Source organism: Phoenix dactylifera, chromosome 16 (assembly GCF_051530095.1).
Source record: "Phoenix dactylifera cultivar Ajwa chromosome 16, Ajwa_hap1_PhDact_Kaust_v1.1, whole genome shotgun sequence".
Classification (NCBI taxonomy): Eukaryota; Viridiplantae; Streptophyta; class Magnoliopsida; order Arecales; family Arecaceae; genus Phoenix; species Phoenix dactylifera.
Window position 1 is genome coordinate 21,449,641 of NC_143205.1, and position 23,475 is coordinate 21,473,115.

At 38.7% G+C, this 23,475-nt stretch overlaps 1 protein-coding gene across 1 annotated transcript; it reads left to right on the plus strand.

The window, feature by feature from the left end:
- Positions 1 to 364: 364 nt before the first annotated feature.
- Positions 365 to 21,714, plus strand: LOC103705526 (signal peptide peptidase-like 4). Its single transcript, XM_039115200.3, has 14 exons — positions 365 to 872; positions 3,223 to 3,381; positions 3,466 to 3,577; positions 4,635 to 4,754; positions 8,389 to 8,540; positions 8,643 to 8,825; positions 10,007 to 10,041; positions 11,900 to 12,056; positions 13,308 to 13,361; positions 17,311 to 17,403; positions 17,497 to 17,639; positions 20,456 to 20,526; positions 21,063 to 21,146; positions 21,455 to 21,714. Exons 1-14 carry the CDS (start codon positions 732 to 734, stop codon positions 21,553 to 21,555), a joined length of 1,605 nt encoding a protein of 534 aa, XP_038971128.2. The 5' UTR covers positions 365 to 731; the 3' UTR covers positions 21,556 to 21,714.
- The last annotated feature ends 1,761 nt before the right edge of the window (positions 21,715 to 23,475 follow it).

A 23,475-nucleotide genomic window follows, 5' to 3' on the forward strand; every position in this document is an offset into this window, starting at 1 on the left:
CTCGACCATGGAAATAAAGGGTGGGCCCTCCGTCAGCTCATCTTGCCATTTAGCTTCAAATCACTGAAATCATAAGACTATCTATAGCCACCAAACTCGTCCATCTCATTCTCAATCCTTATCAGAGCTCCATTAAAGCAATTAATTAACATATCTCACCATCGCCATTAAACCAATTAATTAACATATCTTACCATCGCATTCTGTACTGCCCCCCTCCGTACCAAGCTCTTGCATCCGGCCAAACCCTGCTGACAACCTATCCCAAAAAAAGTTTAAAGAAAAAGAAAAGGCTAAGCATCGCCCGTCATATCACCGCTTTTCAAGAGCTAAATAAAAGTCGGCAATTGGTGAAACATACCCCAAATCTACCCGGTGAAATGCACCGGTTCTCGGCTGCCACACAAGACGGCCAGCGCAGAGTGATTTGAACGGGCGATCCGTAGAAGGTCTCTCCGATACCCAGATTCCGCCGTCCAACCCACTAGGGCCACGACACCCCCCCCAAGAAAGCAACCACCGAAATAAAAAAGCGGGAGTGAGGAAGGGAACAAAAGAGGGGGAGGGGGGGGGGGGGACGAGGGGACTTCATTCAACCCATATTATACCAGCTGCGAGATCTATTCCTGTTCTCTATTCCCCTCAATCTCATCCTCCCCGCCGCCTTTTCCCTTTCTTTTGTTCTTGTTCTTATTCCAGTTTGATTCTGCTGAGATTAGTTGGAATTCGTGATGGATTGGGGGAGTTCTTGGGGGGCGCTGTGGGCGCTGCTAGTGATGTCGGTTCTTCCCGGGTTGGTTCTTGGGGGGGATATAGTCCATGAGGATGAACGGGCGCCGAAGATCCCCGGATGCTCGAATAACTTCGTCCTGGCGAGTCTCCTCTTCGATTCATCTCGTTTCTTGAAAATTTGCGGTTTCCCTGATTGGAATTTTCTTGTTTTGAGGGTTTTCTTGATTTGTAGAGGCCGTGAACTATGCTAGGTGTGGGGGTTTTCTGATTCTTTTTGTCGCTTATTATTTTGTATGGAAACTTTTCTATTTTTAGGGCGGCGGTAAGGGGGATGTGGAATGGGAAAGATAAGCTCTGCAGATATAATTTTTAGCTTAAATGATTGAATTTTTTTCCAAGTTAGGGTCGAGCAAATTAACCCTCGCCCCATTTTTCTTGATGTAGTTCTTGATTGATTGCTATAGGAGGGTGGGCTTTCGAAAACCAGGAAGTATAATGCTGACCGTTAAAGCGCTTGAACTACCAATTTACATGCTGAAAAGAAGACGAAAGAACGAATTTATTTGTCCGGTTTGAGCACTAGATTCTTGGGACTGAGATTAAGTTGCTTGTCCAGGTCTTCAACACGATATGCCAAATTGCAATACGTTTTCTTTTCTTTTTTCAATTAATGTTTCCATGGGTAATAATTATTTATCTTTCTTTGTTTGTGCAATCTTTTCTTATTGCATTTTGATGAAACTTTTTACCCTTGTCGTTACAGATTATGAGCGTTCCTACTGTTTCTTTTCCTTTGAATTAGGTCTGATGAGAATTTTTGATTTTTAGTTATGAACTAAGGTTAGTCTATTAATTTTGAGCTGTCTGACTCCATTAATCATTTCTTGGCTTGGGCATGTTTTTCTATCCAAGGAAGAGAAGTTTTGTTGAATATTGTGCTGTCTGTGAATGTGGATATCTGGAGGTACACTGAATGCCATTGAAATATTCTTTGTTGAGAAACACATTATCTACTTGGCATGGCAAGCATAGTTTCGTGCTGCCAACTTTATTGCAAAGGTACTGAATTTGGGGAGATCCACATGGAAAAACCTTCCAATAATCTGAGCCAAGGAACAATTTAGTTGAATTTGAAGTTTAGGACTCTAATGGACTTCTTATACAAAAGCATTTGTTGACTTTCCTAAAATAGGGATTTGTTTTTGTGGCGGCATTCAGATCAAAGCACAATTTGGTGGAAAATGCCAACAATTGCTAATCATCCACATAGAACCAATTATTAAGTCTTCAGTCTGAGGCCTTTTTAATTTTGTTGCCAGCTTACAAAATTTGCATGATTGGGTAAGAAGTTTCTCAAGCAAATCAAAGGATAGGGATAGAGAGAGTGACTCTGTTTTTACCTTTTTTTTGTTTGGCTCAACTATAATAATTTTGCTCCTCTTCAATATCGGATGATACTGGTTTTCATCTAGTGGGTTTATCGTTAATGGGTGTTAGAATCTTGAATTGGTTCATCGCTGGATCCCATTTTTGCCTTGAGTAGAGTGGTTTCGAGAAGGATCTTATAGCTAGTTTGTATATTCATTCATCTGCTCAACCAAAATATGTTCCCCTTTATTAACTTTCTCGAATTTGCAGTTGCAGTAAAAATGACCCATATAAATATTTGTAATCGCTCCTGATCTTGGTTTCATTTTTTATCTTCTCAGAGAAACCCGGGGGGTTTCATGGTTTGCTTTTTCACACCACATCATTACTGCTAATGGTGCATTGTGGCTAGTCTCAATTTTTGTGCTTTGTTTATTATTTGCGGAATGTCGCACATTCGAGGTACACAGCTAGTAAACATTTGTAGTGGAAATATGTTATAGGATACTATTTATGGTCTTTAGTCTTTACTCTTTACCTTATGCTTGGTTTGTAGGGATGGGGAACAATCTCAATTTCATAAAAAGTATCTCTTACCAAATTATTATGTTGGACTGTATCTATTGTTGGGTCCCTATGCAGGGAATATGTGCTTGCCGGCTAGCTAATATTCCAGGTTAAGGTCTAGTAGTTTTGCACAAATTAGTACGGTGTCAAGTTGTGGTCTGCCATTATATCAAATCCTGATGTCCAAGTAGGTTGGTCGGTTACATGTCCTGTATATCAAACATCTTGAAGCATGTCCAGCCTGAAGGAAATACTGATTATTATAACATGTTGGTTGTCGCATAATAAGGACTTGTGCCAAATTGCAGAAAGTTTTTACAAGGTTCTTGCATTGCCAGTACTCAGGGGGGCCATGTTTGTTTGTTGCCCCTTTCTACCCTGTTGTGTTGTAAAAATTTTGTTAAGGTTTGCTTGTCTTCTAAACTGGTTTATGATCCATTTTCTCTCAAGATTTCAGGAAAACCCTGAGTGCCCATCTTTGTTGTTAGGAGTGTGCTAGCAGCATTTTGTGTTTTGCTCTTTGCAAGGCTTCATATTACGTATGCTTCTTGCCAGGTAAAAGTGCAAACCTGGATTAACAACAGAGAAGATGCTGAGTTTGTTGGTGTTGGTGCTCGATTTGGCACTACAATTGAATCAAAAGAAAAATATGCCAACCGAACTCGGCTTTCTGTGTCAGATCCTCCTGATTGCTGTACTACGCTTAAGAAGAAGGTTCTTTTTTATGTTCATTTCTTGCAGTGTTTTTTAACATTCAGTAAAGGTGTTTGAAACTTGAAAATCTGTTCCTCTTGTTAGCTTGCTGGAGATGTCCTATTAGTGCACCGAGGACATTGCAAATTTACGACCAAGGCAAAGGTTGCGGAAGCAGCTGGTGCTTCTGCGATCCTTATTATAAATACCCATAAAGGTATGGACTTTTCTTGCTCAGTAGATTGTGGTTATATAATCTAATTTGAAATATTAATCCTGCTAGTTCAACAGTATCAGAGTAGCAGTTGGCTACTGCACCTATATGTAAAATTGCGATTCAAATGTTTCAGCTGTAAGTTCTATCCATTAAATTTTGTTCTTTTTTAACATAATATGGCCATTTGCTGTAAGGAAAAAACGATTCTGTACAATAATCAGAGCAATGCTGCCATTTCATCAATACAAAGATGATAAGCTCATTTCATCCTTTTTTTTTTGTTTCCTCTTTCTCTTTTTTTTGCTGGTTGGCTCTTTATATTGACAATTTACATGGTATTGGAGTTCTTGAAGGGCCAGATTAAAGGCACTATCTTCAATACATATTCCTGCCATTCATTTTATTTGCCATTCCCTTTTGTACCTACATTTAGTACCATTTGTTTCAGGGGAACTTAAAACCCTTCTGTATTTCGTCCCTTTCTCATGAGCAATCATGACTCCTTGATTTCTGTCACAGTCCAATTAAATTTTTTTCTTTTCCTTAGCCTGTCTTAATCTCTTATTTTACTGTTTTCTCATTGAGCTCTAATAGATGTCTTTCTCATTTTTCATCTCCACTTTGATCCCTTAGGTTTGCTGAATATTTTAGAAAATACGATAAAATTAGTCACATGTCAGTAGTTCATGTCATCATTCTTTTAAGTTGTCGTAGTAGCTGACTGTCAGTTATTTTATCAAAATGGATTATGTAAATTCTCTTTAATGTAATCTTTCACAAGCGACTGGCCCCAGCGACTGTCAGTTCTTTTTCCTGCACTCTGCAGTTATATGTCATCTCAAATTCAACTAATTAAGCATCTTCATTTTTTCTTTCAAATAACATGTTGACGTATCCCATGGATTTGGTAAACCTCTGTGTAATGAGTATAGTTCCACAAGATTGCTCAATAGAGGACCAATTTCTAATCTTTCCATGTAGGATGTTGATTCTTTCAGTTGTTTCTGCTTCACTTTGTCACTAGGTTTTTATATTATAATCTGTGTCTATCCTGCAGAATTGTACAAGATGGTCTGTGATCCCAATGAAACAGACTTAAACATAAGCATATCTTCAGTTATGCTGCCACAAGATGCAGGTGCAAGCTTAGAGAGCAGCATCAAGAGTGGTGCCTCAGGTGAGTCTTCTATATGGTGCATGGTATTTAAAGCGCATATTTTATTTCACAACAATGATCTTTGTTATTCACTGATATAATTTTATTTGAACGATTCTCTTGTTATTTTTTCTTATATGTGTACGCTATAATAAAGTAGAATTGGAGCTTTTACTCCCTTCATATTCACTGTTTATAAGGGTTTGCTGACTCTTGACCTCATTTTCCATTTAGAGAATTTCATATAACTTTTTGTTTAGTAGGAAAGGTGGTTCATGCATCTGAGTTACCTTAAATGCATAAGATCTCTGGATGCTAATAATTGATTTGTGATATTTAAGACATTACAAGTCATGAAGTGTTGGAAGCGCTTGCTTCTTTGATGCATTCATATAAGAGAAAAAGCATATTTGCAGTTGTTCACCACCAAATCTAGGCCAGAGAAATAGCCATCTACAAATCAAATGAATTTTCTGGTTGAGATCCTTTGCACGTGAAAAGTTCATAAACTTAAGAAATACTGAATAAGGACAACTCTCCTGGCTTTGTTTAAACATGCCATTGTGCAAAGTGTGCTTGATGTGAAGGAAATATCTGGGTGAAAATGCTGCCTCTTAGGCTCTCAGATCAAAGTGAGTGCGTGATCAGATAATATGATTCTCAAGCACTTTTATACAGGCAAAAAGAACACACTTGTGGTTGTTCTTGCTGATTTGAGAAACAAATTTTGCAGGTGGTTGTTCATTAGGCTGAAAAATACTAATACTCTGACAGTTGGATATCCCACCAGCAGTTATACATGCCAGTACAGTGATTATATGGTATAAGTCCATATGTTATGTGCAGTTGTGGAGCACTTGGTGAAATGAAGTTATCTACACCACATCCTTAAGTGCCTAGCATGTTTGGGAACCTTGTATTTGTTCTGGTATTTCTTCCTTCTGAGCCCGCTGTTCACAAAAAAAAACTATTTGATGCTACTAGAATTGATTAGGATTAGCATCATTTAAATCAGTTCGCATTTTTTTTTCCTTGGTCATTTGTTATAGAGTCATGGAACTCTTGGTTTTAAATAATATAAATAACTTTGCCAATTCACTATGACATTATACATGCATTCTAAACCTGCTGTCTTGACAATTGGCTCTTAACCTGATGCCCACCCTCCTCTCTCTCTCTCTCAACCCGCCCCCCTTCTTTTGAGTAGATATTTGTGTAAAAAGAAAAAGGTTCTATTACAGCTGTATAGCTATCTTGAAAGAAATACATGGTAGGTTCCAATCAGGTCTTGGTTAGAGGTTTCCATCATTTTATTAGATGTAGTTTACGTCCTTGAAGATATAGACAAAGACACCTCTTGGAAAAAGGAGTTGGTTGGATGAAATACACGTGCTTCTGTAAATTTCTCTCATGCTGGTTACTGGTGAGGGATTGCACAAAACAAGAATGAGTATGGTATAGATCAGACTGCAGGCAAAAGAGAAGTTAAAGAGACAACAGCACCCTCCCTTCCTAAAAGGAAAAAAAAAGGAAAAAAGGTGCATATATGGCTAGCTGCATTGAAAGATTGGAACAGTAGGCAACAAAGATGATGCACGTATGAGCAGGAAGAAGTATTGAAATGTGAGTAGGGAATTACAAAGTTAAAATTGAGTACACTAGGTGGAGACCATGTGGAGCCAAGGGATATGGTTTAGGGGATTCAGATTTGGTTGAGATGACATGATAACTGCCTAGTAAGGTTTGGAGCCTAGGAGATCGAGGAGGAGGAGGCATATCAGATAAAAATCTTGAAGGAAATTTTGAGGAAGTGATCAACAATATAAAGTTTTGTTGCTTGAGGATTTAACCCATAGTCGTGAATGGCAATAAGATAACGGATTTGTAATAGGCTGCAATACTTGATGGTTAAGTTTTGATGATCCATGTAAGCTCCTCAGATTCCGTGAATAGTGCCTCTTTATTAATTGTTCAAGTTTCTGATCTTATGTCTTTCCTTCAATGGGTAGTTGCTTTGAGACACATGGATGAATAGACATCTATCATTCATGTTAGAACCTTGGCTTTAACATGCATTAGATTTTTCTCCTAGCAAAAGGACTTTGTTAGCCACAAATTTTAACTGCATGGTTATATTTAAGCGGCTTAAGTCTAATTAAATTCTGGCTCACCTATCCAAACAAACATATGTTTTAGAATATATTTGAAGTAACTTTTTGCCTCGACAGGGGCATACCTCTTTCTGCACTCCTGTTATGTTGTACTTACTATGACATTCTACTGCTGTATTGGGTTTTGATGATCAGCATGAGTCGTGATTCCTCTTTCCACCACCATAGCTTTGAGCATAAGAGTTTCTTTACTGCAAAACATTGGTTTGTAATTTAATTTTCATGTGTCTTATAAGATGATGTCATGGCAACAAATCTACTATGCACAACATGAAGCCAAGTTCTACCTCAACTGCAATTCAGGTTTTCAGAAACTCATTAGTTTTAGTTACTTTTCCAAAAGAAATTAGTAAAATATGTTCGATTGATCTCAATTCTTCTCTAAGCAAGGATGGCTGAAATTTGGTCTTATGATGCTTCTCCATCAACCATGATTACTTTTAATTTTAAAGGTTTGATAATTAGGACTGTCGTAAGACATGCAGATTCAGACCTGATTTAAATCCAATGATGACCTCTTGACCTATGGGTTGGGCATGGGTGCCAAGATGGACCTGTAAAATTTTCAGGTCCATCTCTAGTTTACTGTAGGTGAACTTGACTTTGACCCGACTCCACTTGATCATATAATTCATTAGGTTATGTGACTGATTTTTGGGAACCTGACCCGGATCTGATGGTTTACTCACAATATATAACAAATATAATATATTTGTAAAGTTTAACCTTATATCCTTTGGATTTCTTATGACATTTATTAATTTGTTTTGAAGATATGTCAATACGAATTGTTTGAGGACATTAAGTTATTTGGTATCACCAAAATTGGTGCCCGCTTGGACCTTGTCCTGATCCAAACCTTGTAAGTGCTGGGTAGAGTATGAATCTTAACATACCCAGACCTAACCTATAAACCGGTGGGTCTTTTGAAATCTCATATCCCTGGATGTAGACTCAACTTGTTTTTGGATGGGTAAGGGCCGAAGACATGACTTGATAGTGATACCCCCCTTCTCTCTTCACCACCCTCCGTAGATGCACTGGCTTTGTGTGTCTGACTTTCGCAAATGATGGTTGACTCAGTGAGACAGAAAGGGGGAATTTAGAACTTGAGAAAGCATACCATAACATGTCTTAGACCTGCCTCCCTGCACTAGCCAGGCCTTAATCCCATCTTCTTTCTTATAGTCTACAAGAAGCACCTCTCTCTCTCATGCACTCACATTCAGCGTCAAGGTATGCCAGATCGTACCAAACTGGACGGTATAGAGCTTACCGTACGGGTTCGGTGCAGATATGTGGAAGGGGGGACGTACCAACACTCAGTACGCCTAATTGGCCCCTATATTGGGCGTACCGACATAGCAACAAGGTAGCACTGGTATGGGGTCGGTACCAAGACAGCGTACCTTGTTCAACATGGTGCATTTGATGATCGGTTATATGACTTGATTGCTCTTTTTAATACTTCACAACTTCTTCAGCTGCGGTGCAGTTATACTCTCCGGATCGTCCTCTTGCTGATACAGCCGAGGTGTTTCTGTGGCTTATGGCTGTTGGTACCATCCTATGTGCATCTTATTGGTCAGCTTGGAGTTCTAGAGAAGCATCTATTGAATATGAAAAGTTAATAAAGGTCCTTATTAATTGTTCGCCCAAAAGGCACTTGATCATCTTTGCAGTGTTCGAATATTGCCAAAAGTTTTCATTGCAACTGACACATGGATGATGCTTATAGGATGCCCCAGATGAGATACTCAACATGGAAACTACAGGCACCAGTGGTGTGGTGGATGTAAACACAATGTCTGCAGTATTGTTTGTTGTGATTGCATCATGCTTCTTGATCCTACTTTACAAATTTATGTCCCACTGGTTTGTGGAGCTTTTGGTGGTTCTATTTTGCATTGGGGGAGTCGAGGTGCAAATTCATCAACTTTAGCCTTTATTTCTCATACGACTGCACTTAGATGTTACATTGCTTAATTTCAAGTTATATATGAAGTCTTAAATTGTATCAACAGATCTACTAGTTTTGCTATGGACTATAATTTTGACATAGGAGAGCTTAGAAGTCTCATTAGATGCTCATGTTACAATAGTGCTGAAGCATGTCTTTCTACTATTGGTTAAGAACTTGATATAAGCTATGTTGCTGATATGGTTTGTTAGTGAGCAATAATTTAGCAATGCATGATTCTTATAGTGGAAGTTGTTACTCAACATAAGCAATGTGATGTCTAGAATCTCGTGTTTTTATCTTTTTCTCAGCATGAACAATACTTCCATATCATTCTGACTTCTGGTGGTGTCAAGTTCACTCCTTAGTTGCAGGATATTGATAACTTTTTTGTTAAAAACATCAGGATACATATGATCTGCTTACTTGTTCTAATGATCTCACAAAACATTGTCAAATATGTCTCCTGTCCTTTGGATATATTATTTTTTCTATTGCTATGTTCTTGAAATTCAAGTCTAAATTACACATTCTCAAAATTCTATAGGGCTGATGAAGCTTAGGGGTTTTTTCTAAATCTCATATTGGGAAACATTTTGCTTGTACAAGAACTTATTACTTTTTCACCAAAGAAAATCTGTTATGTGATACTACAAATCACTTAGTTATATGAACCACAAGTTGTGGTATAAAAGATTTTGCTGTGATGCTTTTCTTTTATGCTTAACTATTGAATACAAGGTCTGCAATCTTAGTACTGGGTACCGTATCGGTATCTTATCGGTTCGGTACGGTATGGTATAGTAAATCTCTGTGCCGAAATAGCTCTCTTACCTATTTTCTCAATTTTCATCTCGGTACACCTCAATATGGATCAGTACACACCTCGGTACGCTTCGGTACAAATCGTTTTGCCTCGGTACAGGGGCAATACGCTTTTGTACAGGCTGTATGGGGCTTGTACCGACTTGAATGTACGTGTCGTACTGGTCTTTTTTTGGTATAGTATGGTACACCTTGTATCGGGCTGTACAGGGTGTAGGTAGACCTTGATTGAATAGTTCAGCAAATGTTTACACTACTCATACTACTATTTCTTCTTTCAATAATTTTATTAATTGGACATTTTTGTTGTACTTCAGGGCCTACAAACATGCTTGGTAGCTATAATATCACGGTATGCCAAATGTTGCATTTTCTTTCCTGTTATGCATATTTTTCATTGCATTGCGTATTTTTTTTTAATAAATGGAAATAAATAATTGTCATAGAGGGTTTGGGACCATTTTGTAAGATCCCATCTTTGTTGCATCAATTGCTAACTTGTTGACCCAACGTTCTGGGAGTTAGCAGTTTCTCTATAAACATAAGATGTAATATATTTATGTTACATCTAAAAACCCTTCTGTGGCTTTTTAATAAAATGCTTCTTGACATTTACACTGAGATTCAATTAGTGTTCAAATGCCACATGTCTTCCTACCAATACTTTTTTGATGCATGCTTGAACGTGCGGATGATGATGTTGGATCACTAGTTAATGCTTATGCCCATGAAGATAAGCATCAAAGTGGCTTGCTTAAAAGGATTAATCATGAACGTTAAGCACTGCTTTCCAATTTTGATAATGAGAACCTTCCAGCAGGTGTCTTGCAGCCGCTTCAAATCCTCCCTCTCACCCACATCTGCACCTGGTTCCATAAACAGTTCCAGTAATCTGTTGAATGAAACCTTTCCCTTTATGTACCATCAAAGCCAACTGTTGGAGTGATATAAGTAAAATATACAGCTCAACTCAACCAAAGCTTTAATCCCAAACTAGTTGGGGCCGGCTACATAGCTGGTCAACTCTGCCTATGTTTTGTACATATCTGGTTCCAAGCCTCGATAAAGGAGGGTTGTGGTAGGTTGATGGCCAGCATAAAACCATAGTCACATCATGTGATCATGGATCCGGAGAAATAAAAATATATAATATCAACTTTTTTTTACCATATATCTTTTGTGAATAACATTTGTTTGTATTTGGATGCTTTATTGGTGATCGACTTCATAGGCTTAAATCTCTGATTCTTCACTCCTATAACTGCTTCCTTCTTGAACTAAAAAGCTAGCTACTCCGCATTTATGAGATACACATTATGAGACATGTAGAAGAATTTTTTGAGATGTATGAGAGCGTTGACTAAATTCTTGATCCTGGTCTTTCACCTCTAGGTCAAGATACATTACTTAACATGAAGGTGGAACTGGGTTCAGATATTGATAACAATGATAACATGCTGTAATTATATACACAACCTTGCAAAAGCTTGTGCTATCACTTTATTTGTGAGTACGTTATTTCTGCTAATAGTTGGAGGAACAAGTATACTATAACATATATATGTATATATTTGTAAATATATTGAAGTTTAGTAACTTGGATCACTTCATTATTTATCCAAAAGCTCTCTCTTAAATAGTATTTGTCTGGATCATATGCATCAAGATCGGGATCAAGATTATTACCTATATCCTACTTTTTTCCATGTCTTCTGTTACTATTTTTCCCTGCTTTTCTGCAATATTTGGTCATTTTTTGTAATCCACAAGCTTTCAGCTTGATTTTGAGCATTTGTGACAATGGATGTTAGTTCCATTTACTTGCTTCCTGTCACTTATTCCAAGTTGGGAGGCAAACTCTTGGGCTGCCAGGGACTTCTTTTATGCTCCCATGTTTTCACTTTATGATTCCTGGTTATGCTGCTGAGTTTGGCCTTAGTTCAAAAACTACCACCAGAGATGTGTTACCCCTCCACCCATGATATCCTATTTTGTAGATTGCTTCTTGACGTGCTGCCTATCTTGGACCATTACATGCTTAAAAACTAAGAGTAGATGATTAGAACTGTTAGTTCAGTAAGTTCCAGATTATCTCATGTATGAATTTGCCCCTGCTATGCATTTCACAGCAAAAGAGTTGACCTATCAAAGTTTGAGAGGGCACGATGCTTTTGGATTGTTACTAATAATTGATATATGGATTTTGGCAGATGGTTTAAACGTACTGGGCAATCTTTCCTTAAAGTGCCCTTTTTTGGAGCTGTTTCATACCTTACAGTAGCAGTCTCACCATTCTGCATTGCTTTTGCTGTTGTATGGGCTGTTTATCGCTCCATATCCTTTGCCTGGATTGGCCAAGATATCCTGGTAAGAAAAATAAAAGTCTTCTGCTTTGCGTACTACTCAAGAATCACCATATGTTCTAGATATGTGCTGCATTGATAATTGGCACATATATTTTTTGAGCTATAACAAGATTGTGCATGAACTGCATTGCAAATATGGTACCTATTCTCATCTGTCGATTTTGTGGAGGCACACTTGAAACTAATCTTCATCCCCAAAATCATATACTTTAATGACAATAATTGAGTTATTTTAGTCCACTAAACTGAGTAAAACTTTTTAAAATTTTCTTTGAGGTAAGCAAGTTGGAATCATGTATTACAGCTTACTTTCTCAATCAAAAATTAGCATCCACTTCTACTTTAGTTATCCCCATTAATATTGTTAATTGTTTTGGACAATAAACATTAGTTTGTTTTAACATCCACAAGCAGTCTTGTTATTAGTTGATAAGGACCTAAGACAGGTTTAAATGATCTTTAAATTGGCTTTGATGATGTGGTATCCATATGCGAAAACAAATATTTTTTAAATAAATGCAACATTGGAGTTTGGGAAAATTCATCTAAATGCAAACAAGTAAACATAATGTTTCTGTACTATTCCAAGAAGGATAAAAGTCACCTCTGCACTAAAACAAGATGAGATGCCTCAATATTATTGAATTACACGGTTAAGATATATGCTATTTCTCAAGTGATGAATTGTGTGGCTTATGAGTAATAATTTGTAAGTTTCAAATCTTAAAATATGCAATATACTGTAGACTTGTCAGCCATAAAACTGATGCTTATCCTTGTGAGCGCCCCTTGAAATCGGGAGTACTGTCTGAAAAATTGAGAACTGGTTGAGATTACCATTTCCAATAATGACAGCAAGGAGCCCCTCACTTGAAAAGAGGGAAGTTCAACTAAGCAATTAAAGTGGCATGATGTTCTTAGAGCGAGATTGTGTTATCTTTCCTTATAAACCATCTCTATCAGACATTTGAGCATTATGGATTGTTCTGTGAAAGTCAGTAGAGCTAGATGTTGGCTTATGTGTGCCACCCTTTTTTTAGAAAAATTGAAAAAGCTGAAGTATGATTCGGTTGAAGTCATATTTGATGAACTAGCATGTTTGAGTGGATATTACTCCATTTCTTTTTATTCTTGGTATTGGCAGCTGCACATGTAATTCTTCTGTCCTGGATTTTTTGTAGATTAAGTTTTACCTATTATAATTTGTTTTGTTAACCATTATTTTTTTCTTGCTACCTGCCTTTTTGATCAGGGTATTGCTTTGATTATTACGGTTCTCCAAATTGTTCGAGTACCCAATCTCAAGGTATGATTTTTCCCTTCCCAGTGCTCCAAGAGCTATATTAGTGCTTTTTTCATAGGTTATTGGCTTATATACTCTTAACCATGGATTGAAGTACGATACATACTGATCCAGTGGCTGTACTACAAGTAAGATACTGGTACTAGTATGACTTTCAGTAGAATCAGTACTGTACCGTGCGTACACATGATTCCATATTGCATATTTGCTGTCTTGGTATGGTACCCCACCATACCAGTCCATACTATTATTGGTAAAGTACTGGTCCAGAAACTTTAGATCTTGCTCTTATCTAAGGCATACTAGCTGCAAAATAAATCAAGTGTATTCTGAATCTTTGGAAATCTTTAGTATGCTTATATCCTTTCATACTGAAAATAATCTTTTTTCAAAAAGTAGAAAGTTGTGTGATGTTTATGTCTGCATTTTTCTGGCATATCAATATAAAAATTATATGCAGTAGTTTATATAGTCTGTTATTTTTTTTGCAAATGTGATTCAAGGTGTAAACTTGCACTTTAAAGTTCGCCGAATCGGTACCTGGACCCATACAGGTTGATGGGCAGTATGGTATGTTACGGATTGGTACCATGCTATTTCGGGAGGCACCTTTTTTTCTGCCAATTTCAAGTGAAGTCGACAAAGCATTTACTGACTTCAGTTCGAAAATGGTAAAAAAAAAGTACAAAGCATCCCCTGTTTCAAAAGACCCCTCTGTCGATGAGATGAGAGCTTTCGAGCACTCTCTTTCTCTGCCTCTCTCCTCCCTCTCTCCCTCTCCCCTTCCCTTCCTCCCTCTCCCTCTCCCTCCATCCCTCTCTCTTTTCCTCTTCTCTCCTTCCCCATCTCCCTCCATTTCGAACCAATGGACTAAACCATGCCGGTATTGGACCAGGCCAGGACGGTACACCCCAAACTAGCCGGTTCGGCATGGCTTAACCTTCCATGCTTTAAACTTTATATAATACAATGTCCTTTTCTAGGATATAGTATTATACTATTTGCATAATTTTCTGGAAATTGATGGGAAAAGCTTGTTAATTTGTTTATTACAAACTTAGATGCATTTCATGTAAATGCTACATGAAGAATTTTCGATTGGTGGCTTGAGATTGTTCGCTCCAAGTTGTGACTTGAATATGCTCATGATTCATGTGTGCAATTAATATTTTTCTTTTGTACAATATATTGTGAACCTATGGGATTATCTGGTAACCATAAAAGAAGAAGAAAGATGTGAGCAAGCAATTACGGCATCTCATAGACCAAAGCGCTGGGGAAGCAGTTCCAGCGAGGAAGACAATTAAGAAGGCATCTCAACTGACCCCGACAAGACGGGGGAATTCACCAGAGAACCCATCACCTCTATGCAGCCTATTGAAATTACCAGGCTACCAGAGGGCCTCATCAAGCCTTTGGCTAAATTAGAGGTTTCTAGAGTTGCGGAGCTAAAGACTTTCTATGTTCCTCCTTCAGGAGATAGTGGACGGGGAATACTATTCTATAGGTCGGAAGCACAACCCCTATGGCGCGATGATGATATCCGACTATAAGATCTAGATGAAGAGATCTTCAGGGATGTCAGGATCCCCAGGTACTACCCACCAAAGATGAGGAAGTTGTTGGAAAAGTCCGGATGCAGCTTCAAATAGTCTCGGGCTCAATACAAATTAATTCTTCCAAAGGATGTGGAATCCACCTCAGAGGCGGGCGTCTAATGGTCCCATTGCATATGGACTCGACTCGCACCAGTGACGCTGTGCTATGCACATATCCGAAAGCGGTGATAGCTTTCTAAGCTAGGAGAATTGACTTATGTTGTCTCGCTTTGATACCGCTTTCACCCCCCCTTTCCTTTGGGCATGGTCGGGGTACCATTATCTCTCGTTATCAATTGAATCAGTCAAGAATACAAAAAAACGTTTATCGCTTTTGATCGCTCCTTGCTCGCTTTCGAGGCGAGCCTGCACTCTCGCTTGCTTCCTGGTATGAAGGCTATGCAAGAGTTTTCTTTTCCGTGGATGATGAGGCTTTGAGTTCCTATTACTGCAGCTAGCTGAGACAGAGACCAAGGACCTGTTGCTCCAACCATTCTAGTGGACCGTTTCAGCTATGATCAAATCGCCTCTTTGCGAAAATCTTTTAAAGTTAGAAAAGAAACTTTTGTTTGGGGCTTTGCTAAATCCAAATATCCATTAAATTCCTATTTCTATTTGAATAGGTTGGCCAGTGGAGTATAACTTCTATTACATTAGATCTGAGTATTCTTGTAGATTTGCAGCTGGCGTGGTATGCACTTACATGACCTGGAGAATATGCTACTAGGATGCAAGTATTTATTAAAAACCTATAGGCTTATTATATTATATTGCCATCTAGCTGGATATACATAGCATGTGAATGCGCAGACATGATTGCTGATCTTCCTAAACACTATAAATCAAACCATTTCATTGCTTATTAAACCATCCACAGCATATCTCTTAGTTATGTTTGTGATATGGTCATATGTCTAAACTATAGATGCGCCAAGGAGTACAATGTGAACAAATGCTTTGATCGTAGATTAGATTTGCTAATGATGAACCTAGAGGCAAAGAGAAGTGATATAATGACAAAGTATGAGTGAGACGATGTTAGGTTGGAATAATGCAATTTTCATTTGATGAGTTGTAACGATGCTTAAATAAACATGATCTTGGTAGATGTGATGTTAGTGAGCAGGCATGTCAAGCATACTGGTAACCAGTGCATAATGAAGGTGTCATAATGAAGGCAACTTGATAGAGTTCACCTCAAGTGTGGTCCACTCCAAACTTTGGAGGTCTCAAGTGCCTATGCAGAGAGCTGAGTGACATGCTGAATTTACAGTATCAATGATAAATAATTATTGAATGATGAGATTGACAAACTAAGCTATCAATTCGGTGAACTGGTTGACAAAGTCAATTGGCAATGGTAGCCTTTTGGTTGTGGGGACAAGGTGAATTGATGTTTGATGGATGGAGCCCTCATATGTCACACATAGCAAGAAAATGTAGCTAGGCCTCCTTGCAAGAAGTTGATGAGCAAGAAATGGCTAGTCTGGATGCTTTGTGGGCCTTGGAGTTAGAGCTAGTGAATTATGTAGTCGCAAAGACAAAATGTGCATTGAGCCTTATCATGGACTGGCTTGCACTGGAAGTTTGAAAATCATATGCCATGCGGTGTGGAAAGTCTTGAGCTGTTTAGAAATAGGCTGCTCTTGGACTTGCAATGGCTGGTTCATCTGGCTCTTCCATACTTCTGAGTTGGTATTGGCATTATCATAGTTTCCAAGTCAAAACCAATTGCATGTTAGAGCTTGAAAATGCAAGGCTTTTAACTGTCCACTTTATTTTCCAAGAAGTGGGATTAAGATGCAAGCAATCTGCAAAATCCGCTCAAATGCTGGACAGGGAAGAGTCTCAGTCTAACAAATACGTGCTTCATAATCACATATTGGCCTGGCTGTAATCATTGCTAAAATTTTGAGGATATAAGGGGGTTGGGTTTTAGGGTGCTTACATTCCAAGGGAGTAGGTTGGACCAGGCCTTTACATGACTTCAACTATGGATCAGTTCAGAGAAAAGCTCGGCTTGGCTCAAATTCAGTCCTTTGTATAACCCCTTGCAGCATATTTGCGTTTTATTTTTCCATAAGATAATTCCACAATCTTAAGAATGAGAATTTTATAAACTAGAATTCCAGCTACACATTTTTTTAAATTTAATTCTATTACTACTGGTGAATGCTAAAAGATATTGTTTATGTTCAATAATTAGGACAGTCCTTCTTATAACTCAGCAAATTATTGTATTTAATACTTGAATTAATTGTTGCAGTTCCACATTTATGATGTTTATATATTTTTGTTCATTGACATGTGTATGTCATGTTCATTTTCATTTTTTTACTTCTTGGTTGCATCAGGTGGGTACTGTGCTTCTCAGTTGTGCATTCCTATATGACATCTTTTGGGTTTTTGTTTCAAAGAGGTGGTTTCATGAGAGTGTGATGATTGTGGTAAGTATTACTGTATTAGTAAGTGGTCCTATTTTTGTTGGACAATGGTGACAATTTGAAGGATTAACATACTACATATGCTCTATTTTGTAGGTTGCACGTGGTGATAGGACTGGTGAGGATGGTGTACCCATGTTACTTAAGATTCCACGCATGTTTGATCCATGGGGTGGTTACAGCATCATAGGTTTTGGTGATATCCTCCTGCCTGGGCCACTAATTGCATTTTCATTAAGGTCAGAACCTCCATGTTCCGACTTTGGTTTTCTTTTATTCTTTCCATGGTTAGTGTTTTACTTTTTTAATTTTAGGTATCCTTATCTTTTCTGTTGCTTAGCGTATCTCTGATTACTGGATAAAATATTACAATATTGTTCTGAAGGTAGACAGCTTTATCTTGTGGTATGGATATCAGGTATTAGAGCTTGCGCACCAAGATGTGTGCATGGCCATTGGGAAATATTGATTGCATATCACAATTGATTTGTGGATGAAATATAACAAGTATGTCAGCGTATTGAATTCTTGTTTGCATTCAGTGCTAAATGCTGTTGCAGGATAGGTGTTTAAAAAACTTGACACAGCTTCTCGCTTATGCTGGGCTTTCATCCTCTTTCCTGATCCTCTGGTACAAACTGAAGTGCTCATCTTTATTGGGATTCTATCCTATCATTGCACTACAATGCCTCTGTGATCCCACATGGTGCTGTCTCCATCATTTGACTCATGAGCCTCTTATAAATGCTCATGTTTTTTCTTATCCTCCATGGTTTTATCGTATCTTGGCTTAAAAATTCTTAACTATATTAAATGATCTTATGTGCCTAAATTGTAACTGTTTCCTGATATTCCAATGCGTATTTTAAAAAGCATTGTTGCTTGGAGATTTTCCTTATAGGTTTGTCACAATCAGACCATATTCTTTGGATGGCATTTCATCCTTTTTCCTATGTAGTATGTGATTTCCTTCTAGCAGTCCAGATGCTTTGTTACATTTATCAATTTGAAACATCTTGTTGTAACAAAATATTTTTAACAGATTGTTGGGCATGTTTCGATGCCTTCTGCTTGTGCACATGGTCCTGTATATCGACTCAAACCTCCTGTTTTGAAGCTTACCGAACCAAACCGGCGCGGAATCACAACTAGGGCAGAACCAAAACCAATCCAAAACGTTATTTTAATATAACACCACTCCTACCCCATGAGCCCTAATCTCTCTCTTACGTTTTCTCATCTTTGAAACTATAGCCTTCCTTCACTCTGATGCCATCGCCGCTGACCTTGAGCAACTCCTTGGCCAGTCGCTCTGCTGATCTCTCTCGTCAAACGCCCTCGTTGGTCACCCTCACAAACCCCCTTTCTGGTCGCCCCAATCGATATCGATCACTCTACCGATCCCCCTCCCTCCCTCCCTCCTCTCTCTCTCTCTCTCTCTCACTTTCGGGTACAAATATCTTACTGGTATACTATGTATCAGTACCATACCGACTTGCTTCTTGATCAATATGGCACTTGGTACCGATTTTGAGAAACTTGCTTGTGCATGTGTAGAGTATGAACCAATGGTTGTTGTCTCGTCTCGAAGCATCCGGTTTGAGGCATACTCACCTGTACTAGATTGGAACTAGGAGGAGATGGGGTTTTGGCTCGGTACATGCCTTGAACCAACCCATACCGGTTACTGCTCTGTATTAGGGTGCATATCATATTGTACCGTACCAACCCGTATTGTCCAGTTCCAGACGGTGCTAAGATAAAAAAAAGTGAGAAAAGAGGTCAAGAGTTGTTTCGGTACGGGGTGCGTACGATACCGTACCCGACAGTATTGAACTGGTAGTGTACCAATACAGTATTCGGTACTGAAATTGTGGAGCTTGGTACCAACCTTTTTTTTGGTACAACGGCTGCTCACCCTACTCTAGTGTAGGTGCAGCCAACCGAATCAAGAACAAGAACGTGGCACAACGGTGCAGGAGGGACCCCATGGTGAGTGCAGAGGATCTCTCCGGAGTGCTGAGCCACATAGGTACCAACCTTTCTAATCTATGACACTTTCTTTTAAAGGGCATTGATTAAACCCTGTTATTGCCCTATCTTTGTAGTCTGGTTCTTTGAAGGATCTGTGACATCAGTGACCTGATTCAAAAGCCTCAGCTTGACCAATGTTATGAAAATAAATCGGTCTGTGTTCTCTATGTCCTATGATGTTTTTGTTACCCTTCATGTAGAAATGAGCTTCTCTTCCAACTAAGGGCCAGTGTGGTTACCATAGGATCAGCCCAAACCCCATGAGTGAAGAAAGCTAGTAGCATGAGTGGGAATAGCTGTTCGCTGGTATGGATTCAGATAAAAATATAACAGCATTGAGAAAATCTCTGGGAAATTAAAAATTGCTCTCCAGCATTGTTTTTTCATTCCATTGAAACCAGGCCTTTGTTCGTGCACACTTTAGTGCATGATTTGCCCTCCCCCCCATCCTCCTCCCCCCCCCCCAACAAAAAAAAAAAAGTTGTCTCATCTTGGTTATATCAATCTGTTGCCTCTGACCTATCATCCTTCTCCCTCCATCCTCCCTCTGTCTGTGTCTGTGCGCGCGTGTGCATAAGCGTCTGTGTGGTTGGTTGGGTGGGTGGGATGGGGTTGGGGGAGGAGGTGGGCGTTTTCTTGCACATGTGCCTAAGAACTATGTGGTCCTTCATTCCAAACAGTCCCCTGTTGTTCTCTATTAGCAGGTTGCAGCTTAAATGGGATTTTAGGTGTCATCCCCTGTGTGGAATCCTGTCTATGCTACTAAAAGGGCATTTTAGTGCATGAGGCTCCGGGCACTATGGTTCTAGGGGGGATCAGATGTATGCAGCCTTACCCTCACATGTGGAGAGACTGTTTCCGTGTTTCGAACGCATGACACTCTAGTCACAATGGAGGTTACTGCTAAAGAATATTTTTGCATGCCTTTTGATTCTTGTGAAAGTTATTATATAGAATTTTTCTTTATACCTTTGCAAAAGTGCAAAACAGTTTAGTGAAACTGTCTGTTTGTTGTCTGCAGATATGATTGGGCTGCAAATAAAAATCTACGAGCTGGCTATTTCTTGTGGTCCATGGCGGCTTATGGTTCTGGTAAGACAAATTAGTACTTATTCTAGTCTTTTAGGAAGATTAGCATGGAATGTCAAAGCTAATGTTGGAAGTAACCAGAGGATAATCTCATTATTGGTAATGTAGCTTCATGGATTAGTTACATTTATTGATTTGTTCTGTTTGTACTTGCACCTCTAATAAGAATCGATGTACATTTATAAATTGATTTTATTGCTTCAACTCTTTGAACAAAGAAAGATGATCTTTGCAGATAACACCTTCATGTTATTTGTTTCTGCAACAGAAACAGTAAGGGTGGTTGTTAGTGCTCATTTTAATGGAGCATCATGACTTAAATGTTTTTGCTTCTGAACTTGATAGGTCCACTTTATAGTGACACAATATACATGTGTTCTAGTTCTCATATGCAGATTACCAAGATTAAGACATATCGACTTTTATCCACCATCGCAAAATGATACAACTACTGAAATGGATATTTGGACAATAGAACAAAACATTTTTCTGCTGCTATCAGTCATTTCTGAGCATTGTGCTTGAATTTATTTCTGCAGGTCTTCTTATTACATATGTTGCTTTAAATCTAATGGATGGACATGGTCAACCAGCTCTTCTCTACATCGTCCCCTTCACATTGGGTAAGTCGTGATCTGATAAGCGCATAAAAGATAAGGGGAGAAAACGACTGGAGGAATATATAACTTGGAGGGGAAAAAACTGATCAGGAGTTTGGTAATAGATAACTTGCTTTAAAGGGGTGATTTTGGCTGAGCTGATGGCTCTTATGATTCAAAAGCATATAAGCCAATCATCCCATCTTTAACACTTTACTTTATCTTGAATTTGAATCATGGTAGCTCTGCAAAATTTGTTGAAAGTCTTTTGCTTATAGAATGCAGTTTTTGGCTCCCACTATCCTCTGTTGATTTTTCTGAATCCTTTGCAGGCACCTTCTTGGCTTTGGGGCGGAAAAGAGGTGAACTGAAAAATCTATGGATAAAAGGAGAACCAGAGAGAATTTGTCCACATATTCAACTTGCTCAATAGATCTCTGTATTTTGACATCAAATAAATAAATAAATCTCTGTATTTTCATCCAACATTAAATAGATAGGCAGCAGGCTCAGCTTTCAACCTGTAAGGGTTAATAGTCCAGAACTGGTGGAGATTTGGGAAGAGATTAGCTCTTATTGTGCTTTTGCTCAATGTTGCATTTTACCGTCTGACTCGGTTTCAAAAAATAGCGAGCTATTTTCTTGTTTCTACGCCTAGGAAAAGAAAAAGAAAAGACAAACGAAAATAAAAGTCATATGGCGTGCGTGCTGATTCGTAAAGCATGTTTTCTTTGGACCTCAAAACTATGTGACTCCGATTTCCATACGATACAGCAGGTCAAAATGTTCATCAAAATCGGTCATCAATACTTGGCGATCCAAACCTTAATTGTAAAGTTTATATTTATATAGTTTGACTAAGGTTTGGTATGTATGATGTTTGTGTGAAATCTGAGTGATAAGCGGTTGAAGTATTGTACCCCTATAAATTGTTGCTTGTATATTGTGGGCGCAGTTCTGAGGCCTCAGGATGTTACTCGTTCATATGCTGATACAGATATAGTTACTAAAATTGGTCCTCGATTATATAGAGATAATTCTGAGATGCTCCTACTAAGCTTTGGCCGACGAAGAATCCTATTTTCTATGAAATGCTTAAAGTTATAACTTGTCCAATCGATGTCCTGCTTATATAACGATGATGTATAGCGCTTTGCACATCATTTTGCACCTTCATTGTCTGTCTGTCTGCTGCTGCTGCTTTATTCTTTTTCCCCCTCGTGTCTTTGGGTGTTATTGCCGGCCTCTATGAAACAAAATAAACCACTCCTTTATCTACCCTTTAAATATTTATGTTTGCTACACTCAACACAAGCCGAGCAAAGAACGCACAGCGTTTCAGCATAAAAAGCTTCCATGTTTCATGAAAGATGATATATACTAAAAAAAATTCTCATTTCAGTTTTTACTGCTATGTACCAATCCGTTGACTGCTAAGAAGCACCTGCAACAGAATATTTATGTGCGCACATATCGCCATGCACTCTCAGACGGGTGTCGTTTTGCCATCGCAACTCTTGCGCCCATTTTATTCGCAGAGAATTAGATCACATGCCTAAAAAAATTAGATGTTCCGGGACGTGTCAGCGAACAATTGGTCGGTCCGCTATGCCGACGCGCAGTGGTGATGCGTTGGCGTAAAATGAGGTGCTGGACGGTTGGACTGAGGTAGGTGGCTTGGTCCGGTCGGTGGAACTTTTGTGGGTTTCTATTTTTCCGTCGTTTCCATCTGGCTTGCGGCTTGGCGTGGGGCGGGGGAAAACGTGTGGCGTGGAGTAGCGGGGCGGCGGACGGCCCTTGGAAGAGAGTTTGATTTTGGAAGGCTTCTCTGGGCCACAAAATAGAGAATGGCTTCGTCTCCACCACCTCCCAATCATGTTGGGCCACTAGAAATGGGCGAACGTAGACAATTACCAAATGTCCTTGTCGTTGGCCATCACAATGTGCACAAGGGCGACATAACATACAGTCAATAATGTGAAAATTGGACTATGGCGACTCGTTTAGTAGACTTCGGATACAAAATAGACGAGTATGGGTTCAATGAAAATCCAGGAAGTATTTGCTGTTCTTAGCTACTTACTTTTGGACTATGATATGTTCATCATGTTGAGGAATTTTAATAGGATATACCTCGAATTCATACTATGTCACGTGGATTTAAATGTTAAAGTTAGATTTCTAGCACTCTAATTCAAGCCTAGCTGGCCAACTTGGCTAGTAACATATCAAACTCATTAAAACTATTATATCTAGCTGGACTAAGAAATGATTCCCGAAATTATAGATTCAATTATTGATCACCCTAAGCAAAGTAATGTCAAGGATGGAAATGCTTGGATGTCTTGGATCG